The sequence below is a fragment of the Ornithorhynchus anatinus genome, chromosome 20 (genome assembly GCF_004115215.2).
Source record: "Ornithorhynchus anatinus isolate Pmale09 chromosome 20, mOrnAna1.pri.v4, whole genome shotgun sequence".
In the NCBI taxonomy this organism is placed as follows: domain Eukaryota; kingdom Metazoa; phylum Chordata; class Mammalia; order Monotremata; family Ornithorhynchidae; genus Ornithorhynchus; species Ornithorhynchus anatinus.
The window spans coordinates 23669069-23680465 of record NC_041747.1 but is presented as its reverse complement, the minus strand read 5'-3'; the positions used below and the strand labels follow the sequence as shown (position 1 = coordinate 23680465).

The window sequence follows — 11397 nt, the reverse complement described above, 5'->3', positions numbered from 1 at the left end:
TTTTAAATGAAAATTTTCTTTACTGTTTGTATGTACAATATATACAATTAAAAATATGACTTTCTCCTTCACAAGACGTGCAGATGCCATGCAGAAGCAGTTCCCTATTGTTTATCGTGTTCATAATTTTTAAAAATCCAAGCATACTTTCACTTAATCTTCTCATCTTGAAAGAAATCGGCATCATCAAGATAGCCTTGAAGTAGCTGGTATTTCTGCAAATAGATTAACACAGAAGGTTAATTTGCAGAAGACAGAAAGGAAGTAAAGCCTCCATCTGTGCATTCTTTCTCAGAGCTTAGGTCAGCACTCTGCACACAATACATACCATTACGGCTATTACAACTACCACTTCAGCTCAGTAGGTTTATGGACTTTCCAAACCAGGGCAGCAGCAATTGCATTTCACCAATCAACGGTATTTACTGAGTGCTTACTATGTGCAGAGGACAGTTCTGAGCTCTTGGGAGAGGACAACACAACAGAATTAGCTGATATATTCCCTCCCCCATAATGAGCTTAAAATCTAGACGGGGAGAGTGAATCAGATGCTTGGTTGCTATAAATTGGGCTCTAATTCTGAAAACATTTTTAGATTAAAAAACACCCAACATAATCCTAATTTTAAGACTCCTTTCAAAAATATACTGCATTCTGTTACCATCAATAGGAGGGAAATGACAGGTCATATCCATTTCCCAGCCTGGCTTATGCGATACAATTTAGGCATTTTATTTACTAGCTATTTTAAACACAACTGTGAAACCGAAACAGGGGTTGACGTATTTCTTTCACTTCCTGATTCTGGGATACCCACCAGAGGGTAGAAATCTACTAACATGTCCTGGAAATCTTCACGCCTTTATGAGCTTTCTTTTTAAAGAAAAAAATATAATTTATAATTTTAGTACCTGTAGAGTAACATTTATCCTTCAGTTGAATTTTGAGCACAGGTATTAAGAAAACGTTTTACTCTTCTTTTGTTCCCCCATCACCACCATGGTGGTATTATTATTATATCATACACTGTTGCAGGCACTACTTCATTATGCTGTTCTAAAACTATTTCTGCAACTCTTTTTCTATCACTCCCAAGTGCTTCCTTCGAAATCATTAGACTAATTTCTAATGAAAATCTGAGGATCTAAAAGAGAGGAGTGAGTCTGGCTAAGGGTGGATTCCAAAGTATCTAGAAGATGGGGAGGACGTTTGGGATATTTGCAGGCTGATTTTGGTTGTTTCTTTTCTTTGGCGTGGCAGGGGGGAGAGAGGAAAGGAGGAGGGGGCAGAAAGAGGAACTGAAGGTGAAAAAAAAGGAGAGGAAAAGTTCACTGAAAGAAAGAGAAGGAGCAGGATGCATTTGGATAAGAAGGGGAGAGCTGAGCCCAGAAAAGTGGTATTAGAGACCTGCTGGGAAAACTTTTGTTCCTGTTTGATTTTATTTTGTTTTTGCTTTGCTTTTTTTTTTTAAGAAGGGACATGAGGAGGAAGCAGAAAGCCAGGAATGAAGTTGGTGGTAGAGCAGGATAGCAAAGTCCCTTGATGACAGTGATTGAAGGAAGACCTGTATGTGATACTCTATAGGAGATGTGCTGTTACCCACAGAGCTTAGCCCTAAGGTTTCATACATTCCATCAATCAATTATTGCTACTTATTAAGCACTTACTCTGTGCCAAGCACTGTACTAAGAGCTTGGAAGAAGACACAGTTGGTAGACACGTTGCCTACTCACAAAGAGTTTACACTTTAGATTATGTACACAGGCATGGATGGTTTTAATCTGTAATGCTAGAGATCAAGACATTCAAATTCAATTTGGAGTCTTGCTTAGAAAGCACTGAGCAACATGTTGTATATTGGGAGGGAATCAGGTTGCCAGGAATGGGAATAAAATGATTTGAGGTTGTCAACTACAAATACAAAGACTTTCTCAACATGTGATTTTTTTAAACTGCAATTATGATGGGAAATTATTCTCCAAATAACATGAAATAACTGATTCTCCTTCGTAATTAGTAGTTTTCTTAATTGTCAGTCAGGAGTTTGGATCACTCCTGCAACCCTAACTTTCTGTTTCATTCTCCTGAATTGGAGCATCTTAATTGGCACAAGATACCGCTTCTGGTAGAAGATATACTTTCTTTTCCAACTCACTGTTATCATTTTAACTTTACTCAGTGCTTTGACACTTCTAAAAGTCTGAAGGTGCTTTATCTAACTTTGCTGCTGAAAGGTACTCAACAATCTTGTGAATCAGGGGTCAGAGTGAGCACTTTTTTTTTTTAACTGGCACTCTTGCCACCGGCAGACGGGGTGCAAGGCATGGAAGGGAGAAAGAAGAGATGGCGGGCGGGAGTTTGGGAGCTGGGCTTGCCTCGGGCTGAGTCGGAGGGCTTGTCCTGCCAGCAAAGATTAAGGAATGAAGCCGCCGCCTTGGCACCTCCAACCCGTTCCCTCTCAGCTCCGCTGCACATCCCGTAAATTGCAGTTTGGGGCCTTGGGGTGGAATCGAAATGGCTGAAGGGCCTGGAGGTAGAGGGGGTCGCAGACTTCCCCAGCCCATGTACACTGGAACTGGGGCACCGCCTCCCCTGGCTGACCAGATCCTCGTGGCAAACACTTTTTGCTTGCAGAGAGGCCATACCGGGCTTTTTCTTTCACTGGAGCCGATTTACTTTCAGCCCTGCTGGGAGTTCAGTACCAATGTAAATGCAAAAATAAAAGGGTTGAAGGGGTTGCAACCACAACCCAAAGGAGGGGGAGTGGCAGAAACTGTTGTTTAGGTAGGAGGGAGCTTACCTTTCTCCCTCCCTTCCTCTTGTTTATATGGAGGAGGGTGAGCAAAGGCAGGCAGAACTGAAATAAAGAAAGAAGTCCCGAGGAGGGTGGGATAAGAGGGCTGGGTAGCAGTTTGTGACAGCAAAGGAAGAATAGAGAAAAATCATTGGTAAAGCCTCAGCCTACTGACGCCAGACCTCATCCTCCCCTGGACAGGAACCTGCCTAGGCCCCAATTTTCCGTTATTTCCCCTCTTCCCTTCTCTTCCTCAGGGCTTTTGGAAAGTCTGTTCTCCAAACCTCCTCCTTTCTTTTCAATACCTTTTCACTCCCCACCCAATCCAAACCCTCACCCCACGAAGCAACTCTTTGATGTTTTGTGGGTTAAACCCTGACATATGTCAATTGTCTAAATCTGTTCCAAATCTACTATTTGTCCTGACTTATAAACTGGCACATAAAGACTTGACTTAGGACACTGCACAGTTCTTTCCACATCAAACAGGTAAACCTTGGCGGCTCATCAGGGCTCGTGCAGTGCGGGAACATGTCTTGACTTGGAGAGTGAAGAGAACGGGACAGACCAGCTAATACAGCTCTGAAATGCCTCATCCCACACGATCAATCATATTTATTGAGCTCTTACTGTGCACAGCCCAGTACTAAATGCTTGAGAGTGAAATGTAACGGAGTTGGTACACACAATCCCTGCCCACAACGCGCTCACAGTCTAGAAGGGGAGAGAGACATAAATATAAAACAAGGATACATGCTGTGGGGCTGAGGGAGGGGTGAATAAAAGGAGCAAATCACGGTGACATAGAAGGGAGTGGGAAAAGAGGAAATAAGGGCTCAGTCAGGGAATGCCTCATGGAGGATGAGCCTTCAATAAGGCTTTGAAGGGGAGAGAGTAATTGTCTGTCAGATACGAAGATGGAGGGTGTTCCAGGCCACAGCAGGACTCCAGCCAATGACAGTGATTCCAGGATTTCTGTAGTGTCCAGGGCCTTCTGCTCATACCCTCACCATTTAACATCCTGGAGAGAAAAAGCCTGCTATCCAAGATGACAGACAGACGATCCTTGCATCAGTCAAGGTCTCTCAGGGCCACTGCTTCCTCAATGCCAGATTACATGGAAGGGCTTGGCAGGGGCAGGAGATGGGTAGTTTGGAAGTGGCAGATCCTGCAGTATGCAAAGGGAGGGAAATGGCAGGCCCAAAAGCCAAGGGAGAAAATGAATGCCAAATGGAGGCGCAGCTTGGCCCAACAGAAAGAGCATGGGGCCTGGGAGACAGAGGACCTGGGTTCTAATCCTGGCTCTGCCACTTGCCTGTTGTGTGACCCTGGGCAAGTCACTTAATTTTTCTTGGCCTCAGTTTCCTCACCTGTAAAATAGGGATTCAATACCTGTTCTCTCTCCCATTTACACTGTGAGCCGCATGTGAGACAGGGACTGTGTCTAACCTAATTTTCTCCCACCTTCCCCAGTACACAGTTCAGTGCTCGGCACATAGTATCATTGTCATCATTATTATCATTACTATCATTACCTCCAATTCCCTGGTTTGGCACTGCACCGATCCTAATGCCAAGGGAAGCCGAGACCCTTGTTATGAGATGACAATGGGGTGAAGGAGTGAGTACGTCAATGTCTGGGTACACAGCAGAGTGAGATGTACATGGTAGACAAGACCGCTGGAAAATGGGAAAAAGACAGAAGTACAAGTGGAGGTAGGAGATTTTTTTAAACCCTTTTTGGCTTGCATCTCCTTGTGATCACTCTTCTCATAAGGCAAATGTCATCTTACCTCCTGAATCCAGCCGTTTTCGACGGACTGACTGAAAATTCTTTCCACCGTCTCTTTGACCTGCTCATCCTCGATTTGGTCAGTTTTGGAAATGGAGCAACATTCCTGGTATAAATTGTACTTAAAATGCTTCAGTCGGTGGTAAATCTTTGTCCGTTCTGCACACACACAGCCAACCTTCAAAACCTAAGGTAGACATAAGTACCAGGCCATTTAATGAGTCCCTACGTTCTCTTTCATGGTGTGTTGACCATTTTGTATTAAGCACATTTCCTTTGACACCATAATTTAATAGTAAAAATAAAACTATGTGACAGACTTTCAGACTTTCTGACCTGTTCTGACATCCTCTATATTGTTAGTTCCTTGTGGGCGGGGAACGTGTCTACCAATTCTGTTATACTGTATTCTCCCAAGTGCTTAGTACGGTGCTCTGTTCCCAGTAAGTGCTCAATAGGGACAGTTGATTGACTGATATTACTCAACTATTCCTGTTGCTACCTAAGTCAAGTTAGTATTGGGAGGCAGCATAGCCTACTGGAAAGAGTATGGGCCTGGGATTCAGAGGATCTGGGTTCTAATATGGGCTCTGCCACTTGTCAGCTGGGTGATTCTGGACAAGTCACTTCACTTCTCTGGGCCTCAGTTTCCTCATCATAAAATGAAGATTAAATCCTATTCCCTCCTATTTAGAGTATGAGCCCCATGTGGGGCAGGGACTGTGCCCAAACTGATTATCTTGTATCAACCCCAAGCACTTAGGTATTTGACACACAGTAAGGGCTTAACAAGTACCATTTAAATAAAAAAGGTCAGTGAAAAATCATGCTAATTTTAGAGCTGAAAATGGTGAGCCCGTCACTCCAGGTATTTAATACGAAACCAGTATGAGCTCCTTACACTACTACTGAATCTATTTTGGCCTTTTTTCTAGGTGAAGTTGTTGAATATTATTCCTAGCATATATTTCTTTACCAACAATTTGGTATGGGTTCATTTTTTTTACTTATCTGGCCCCTTTTCTCTTGTATTATTAATTTTTATGAGTAACTGACTACAGTGGTAGCTTTAATTGTATTTCCTCTGAGGTTTCCCTTGTAGGTAGCTGTTAGGTAGCAGAAGATTCAAATAGCAGATTAGGACAAGGACAGTTTATACATTAAACTAAGATAACTAGGATTTCATTTTCAATTGCATCGCCACAAATCCTCCACCCTAAACTTTTCTAAAAAAGGGTTATGGAAAAAATGTAAATAAAACATAAGTAATAGTTTCTCCAAATGATAGTAAAATACATATGGGCTTCAAACTTCTTTTCCTTTTCTATAACCTGTATAATGAGGGATAGGGTAGAGTAGCCCAAAGTTTCAAAAGTCAATTCTTCACCACATGGTTTTCAGTAAAAATGGGGTAGCCTCAAGGACAAAGTGCAAATTCCTGTTGTTTCAAATGCCAGATTTTACTCAGGGGAGATAAAGCATGTTATTTTTCCCAATCCATCTTACTATCATCAAGGCCTAAAGTATCTAGGGTCCTAAGTCATAAACAAGAGCTGAGCAGGTCCACTAGCATTAACGCCACAGGAGGTAACTTCACATTGGCATTTTCAAAATCCTGGATGGTCAAATAAAAGATGAATTTGCCATAGGGTAAGAAGGTAGTAACTAGAAAGAGAAGGAGAAAGGAGGGAGGGGGTTGCTGAAGTCCTGGTTCAGGCCCCGAACCTGAAAATGGCCAGAAATGTCAGTTCCACTGGACGGTATTTCCTTTAGCGCTTCTAATTACCCTCCACTACCCAGCCTCAGCTGCAACTGAACGGACTGGCTTCCACAGAACGGTGAACCAAGACATCTTTCTTGCCAAACTTGTTCTGGGCCTAAGCAATGCCACCCAATATCTATTTACACTGTTCTATTTCTCAAGGGGTCTCAGTGCTGCTTCAGACTTAGGTTTGAAGATATTCATGAAACTGTGAAGGTATTTTACAGCTAATTTTGCATTAGGTAAATTGATCACATTTCCCCCCTCCAAAGTTATGTATTTAGCCAATATAAAGTTTCAAATTACAAGATGAGAATGTCTTAATTGCATGGAATAGTTTTAGTCCAATTTAAATTTTGGAGGGACAGAGATGAATCAATAGTACATATTGAGCACTTACTGTGTGCAGAACACTATACTGTTTTTTTTTTAATTTTTCTTATTTTTTTAATGGAATGCACTAAACACTTTCTACATACCAGGCACTGTACTGAGCTCTGGGATAAATACAAGCTAATCAGGTTCGACACATTCCCTGTTCCACATGGGGCTCACAGTCTTAATCCCCATTTTATACATGAGGTGACTGAGGCACAAAGAAGTGAAGTAACTTGCCCATAGTCCCAAAGCAGAAAAGTGGCAGAGCCGGAATTAGAATCCAGGCTTTGAATTCTCAGGAGGGAGGGGCAGCAGGTGAAAAGAACTAGCACAGGAATAAAAGCAGGGATTCAGGTCTAGTCCATTTAAGGTCCCCACCTGCCCCACCCAGCAGTTTTCCCAGTTCTTTTCAGGTTTTCAGATCTTTTTTCTTTTATTTCCTTTTTGTTTTTTGTTTGTTTTGGATGGTACTTGTTAAGGGCTTAGAAGCAGCGTGGCTCAGTGGAAAAGAGCCTGCACTTCGGAGTCAGAGGTCATGAGTTCGACTCCCAGCTCTGCCACTTGTCAGCTGTGTGACTGTGGGTAAGTCACTTCACTTCCTCTGTGCCTCAATAATAATAATAATGTTGGTATTTGTTAAGCGCTTACTATGTGCCGAGCACTGTTCTAAGCGCTGGGGTAGACACGGGAATCAGGTTGTCCCACGTGGGGCTCACAGTCTTAATCCCCATTTTACAGATGAGGTAACTGAGGCACCGAGAAGTTAAGTGACTTGCCCAAAGTCACACAGCTGATAAGTGGCCGAGCCGGGATTTGAACCCATGACCTCTGACTCCAAAGCCCGTGCTCTTTCCACTGAGCCACGCTGCTTCTCAATTACCTCATCTGTAAAATGGGGATTAACTGTGAGCCTCCCGTGGGACAACCTGATTACCCTGTATCTACCTCAGTGCTTAGAACAGTGTTCTGCAGATAGAAAGCGCTTAACAAATACCAACATTATTATTATATGCCAGGCACTGTACTAAATGCTGGGATAGGTACAAGTTAATCAGGAGTGACAATCCTTGCTCACCATGAGCTCACAGGCCCATACTGTATCCACTAGGCCACACTACTACTATGCCTTCAGCCAATGCAAAGTTTTGATTTACAAGTTGAAAACATCTTAATTGCATATAATAGTTTTAGCCCAAACCAAGATTTGGAGGGACTTAACAAATACCAACATTATTATTATTAAGTGGCAGAGCAAGGTGTTAGGTTGACCTAGTTTGAATATGCAGAATCGATTCTTGGTAACTTTCAATAACTATTGCACTTACTCAATCACTCTCTAGCACTTACTGTGCGCAGTGCTTGGTCGAGTATAATTCAACAGAGTTGGTGAATAAGCTTCTTCAGCATGAGAAGTTTACAGTTTAGAAGATACAGAAGATAATTCCACTCCAGCAGAGGAAATTCCTGCTTCTGTCGAAAGCAGTTTTGTAAACAACTTTCAACACCCACCCCCAACTCAAGGATCACAGTAGCGGAGAAGCATGGCATAGTGGATAGAGCACAGGCCTGGGAGTCAGAAGGCAATGGGTTCTAATTCCGGCTCTGCCACTTGCCTTCTGTGTGACCTTGGGCAAGTCACTTCACTTCTCTGGGCCTCAGTTCCTTCATCTGTAAAATGGGGATAGAGACTGTGAGCCCCAAGTGGGACAGGGACTGTGTCCAGCCTGATTTGCTAGACTGCGAACTTGTTGTGGGCAGGGATTGTCACTCCTGATTAACTTGTACCTAGACCAGCGTTTGGTACAGTGCCTGGAATAGAGTAAACCCTTAACAAGTACCATCCAAAAAAAAAAGGAAAGAAAAGAAAAAAGATCTGAAAACCTGAAAAGAACCGGAAAGACCGCTGGGCGGTGCAGGTGGGGACCGTAAGTGGACTAAACTTGAACCCCTGCTTTCATTCCTGTGCTAGTTCTTTTCACCTGATGCCCCTCCCTCCTGAGAATTCAAAACCTGCTCCTTCAATCCCAACTCTTTGTCACCACTTCTATCCACAGCTTCTCCACACCCACTCAAGTCTTCAACCCCCAGTCCATAGTTGTTTGGAATTACTGAAGGGCTGAGAGAGAGAGAGAGAAAGAGATGAGGGAGTTCCTTCTGTCTGAATGTTGTCTCGTTATGAGCTGGGAATGTAACTGATAATTCAGTTGCACTGTACTCTCCCAAGCACTCAGTACAGTGCTCTGCACATAGTAAGCATATGATTGATTGTACGAAATGAAAGTGGTTTCCTATGGACGATAGAAAAACCCCCAAGCTTGCTTCTAACAAGCCTGGCCTGGATTTTGCACAGACCAACTCCTTTCATTCCGAAAATAGTTGGGTTCAGATGGTGTTCATTCTTCATTAACTCTGTTTATTAACTCTGTTGTCTTGTCTTGTTTGCTTTCTTGTCTAATGTTTGTCTTCCAAGCACTGCACACAGTAAGCACTCAATACCACTGACTGGTTATTACTTCCTAAATTACAATGAACCATTCAAACTACATACACTCATACCCACACACCGAGAGTTCTGTTTTATTCTGCTTACAGTTGATATGCCACTGTTTTTAGCTTTTAATCTTTTTTGCTTATACTTTCTATTCCTCGTATATTACTCTTGGTTAGCTTTACATCTGCTTCTTATTACATTTCTCATAAAATTATACAGAAACTAAAGTTAATATTATGACAAGACCATTTTCACTGATCTCTCCGAAAATGTCTCAACCTTTTCTTGAATTGATTCTAGGTGTTGGTTTAGGATCTTATATATGCTTTTTGTGAATTCCAAGTTGTACATTGTATATCAATTCGTGTCCATAAGTATGTAGGAGTGATGTTTGTAAATGCAATAGTTATTGAAAGTTACCAAGAATCGATTCTGCATATTCAAACTAGGTCAACCTAACACCTTGCTCTGCCACTTAATAATAATAATGTTGGTATTTGTTAAGCGCTTACCATGTGCAGAGCACTGTTCTAAGCGCTGGGGTAGACACAGGGGAATCAGGTTGTCCCACGTGGGGCTCACAGTCTTAATCCCCATTTTACAGATGAGGTAACTGAGGCACAGAGCAGTGAAGTGACTTGCCCACAGTCACACAGCTGCCAAGTGGCAGAGCCGGGATTCGAACCCATGACCTCTGACTCCAAAGCCTGTGCTCTTTCCACTTAGCCATGCTGCTTCTGTCTGCTGTGTGGCCTTGGGCAAGTCATTTGACTTCTCTTTGCCTCAGTTACCTCATTTGTAAAATGGGAATTAAGACTGTGAGTCATCTCCTGAACAGGGACTATCTCCAACCCTATTTGCTTGTATCCACTCCAGAGTGCTGGGCACACAGTAAGTGCATAACAAATACCATAATTCTTCTTCTTCTTTGATAAACCAATCCTATTACTGGGTAAAAGGCTACAAATAACAATATCAATATATAAAAAAAATCAACCAAAAATTTATCCATATAAGTGTATCAATGACATGCTAACATGGTAGAAAGAACACATTAAAACAGAGAGGTCTTAGACTAATTTCCGATGTAATAATTAAAACGCTACAGGGCCTAACTGCACCTTTGAAATGAGTCCTTCTAGTAACAAAAGAAATGAATAACCCATTTAGTTGGCAACTTTCTAGAATGTAACAAGCCAAAAAAGATGCATGTAAATTGACCAGTTAACAGAGGCAGAATGTGAACTGCAGCTGTGACCCCTTCTTTAGAAAAAAAACGTAACTTAATACTCTTTCAACTTACAGCACTGTTAATGAGCCTATAAATTTGGTCTGACGTCCCGGACTTTCAATTCCCATTAAGAGTTAAAAAAAAAAACGATTCCTATGCAGGAGGCTTATTATAACTACACATTCCATTTTCACTAGTCACTAGAATCAAAATTAATTTGGAGACTTAAAGATTTAAAAACAAAAAGATACAAAAAAACTTATTTCATTCTTTTCTTCCCCTTAAGGTTAAACAAATTTTTAAAGGGCAACTAAAATATGGCTATTATACACTGAGAAAATTGCATTTTTAAACCAAGTGAGTGGATTACAAAATAACAAATGTGGACATAGAGAAAAATGTTAATAAATTCTGACCATGTATTTTTTATATAGCCTAGATGTCTTAATCAGTGGTATTTATTGAGCATTTGCTATTTGAAGAGCACTATACTAAGTATTTGGGAGAGTACAGTACAGCAGGATTAGCAGACACACTCCCTGCCCATAATGAGCTTAAAATGCATTAAGCAGGCTCAGAAGTGTTTATAAAATAAGACAGGTCATATTAGGTAGTAACAACTAGTCTTCCAAGCTGCTTGAGGGCCAAGACTGAGTTTTTTTATTTCTGCTTTCTGTTCCCAATGCCCGGTGAATGCCCACAACATTCTAACTATGAAGGACCTTAAATCACTTTGGAAACATAGATTACCTCCAATTATAGCCTGGAGATGTTGAAGCAACTATGTGAGATGTTTCTGCAATACCAGATGCCTGAGGTATGTACCTATGACTTCTGGGCTTGCCCTCATTTAGCATAATTAGTAACTTGCTAAATCAGTCACGGAAATTAGTACTGGACCACAGGCTGGAAATAAATAAAAATGTGAATAAAAATGGATAATGCAACT

At 41.7% G+C, this 11397-nt stretch overlaps 1 protein-coding gene across 3 annotated transcripts in view; it reads right to left on the bottom strand.

The window, feature by feature from the left end:
- Window positions 1-11397, bottom strand: part of CCDC82 (coiled-coil domain containing 82) — a 38698-nt gene continuing 27301 nt past the window's right edge. For 2 of the 3 annotated variants that reach the window (XM_029048404.2, XM_007666847.2), the window contains exons 7-9: window positions 4588-4773; window positions 4330-4474; window positions 1-215 (exon numbers count right to left, since the gene is read on the bottom strand). In XM_029048404.2, the coding sequence (XP_028904237.1) occupies window positions 187-215; window positions 4330-4474; window positions 4588-4773 (360 nt within the window). In that variant the 3' untranslated portion in view covers window positions 1-186. The remainder of the gene's footprint in view (window positions 216-4329; window positions 4475-4587; window positions 4774-11397) is intronic. The other variant, XM_029048405.2, reaches the window with a different exon arrangement.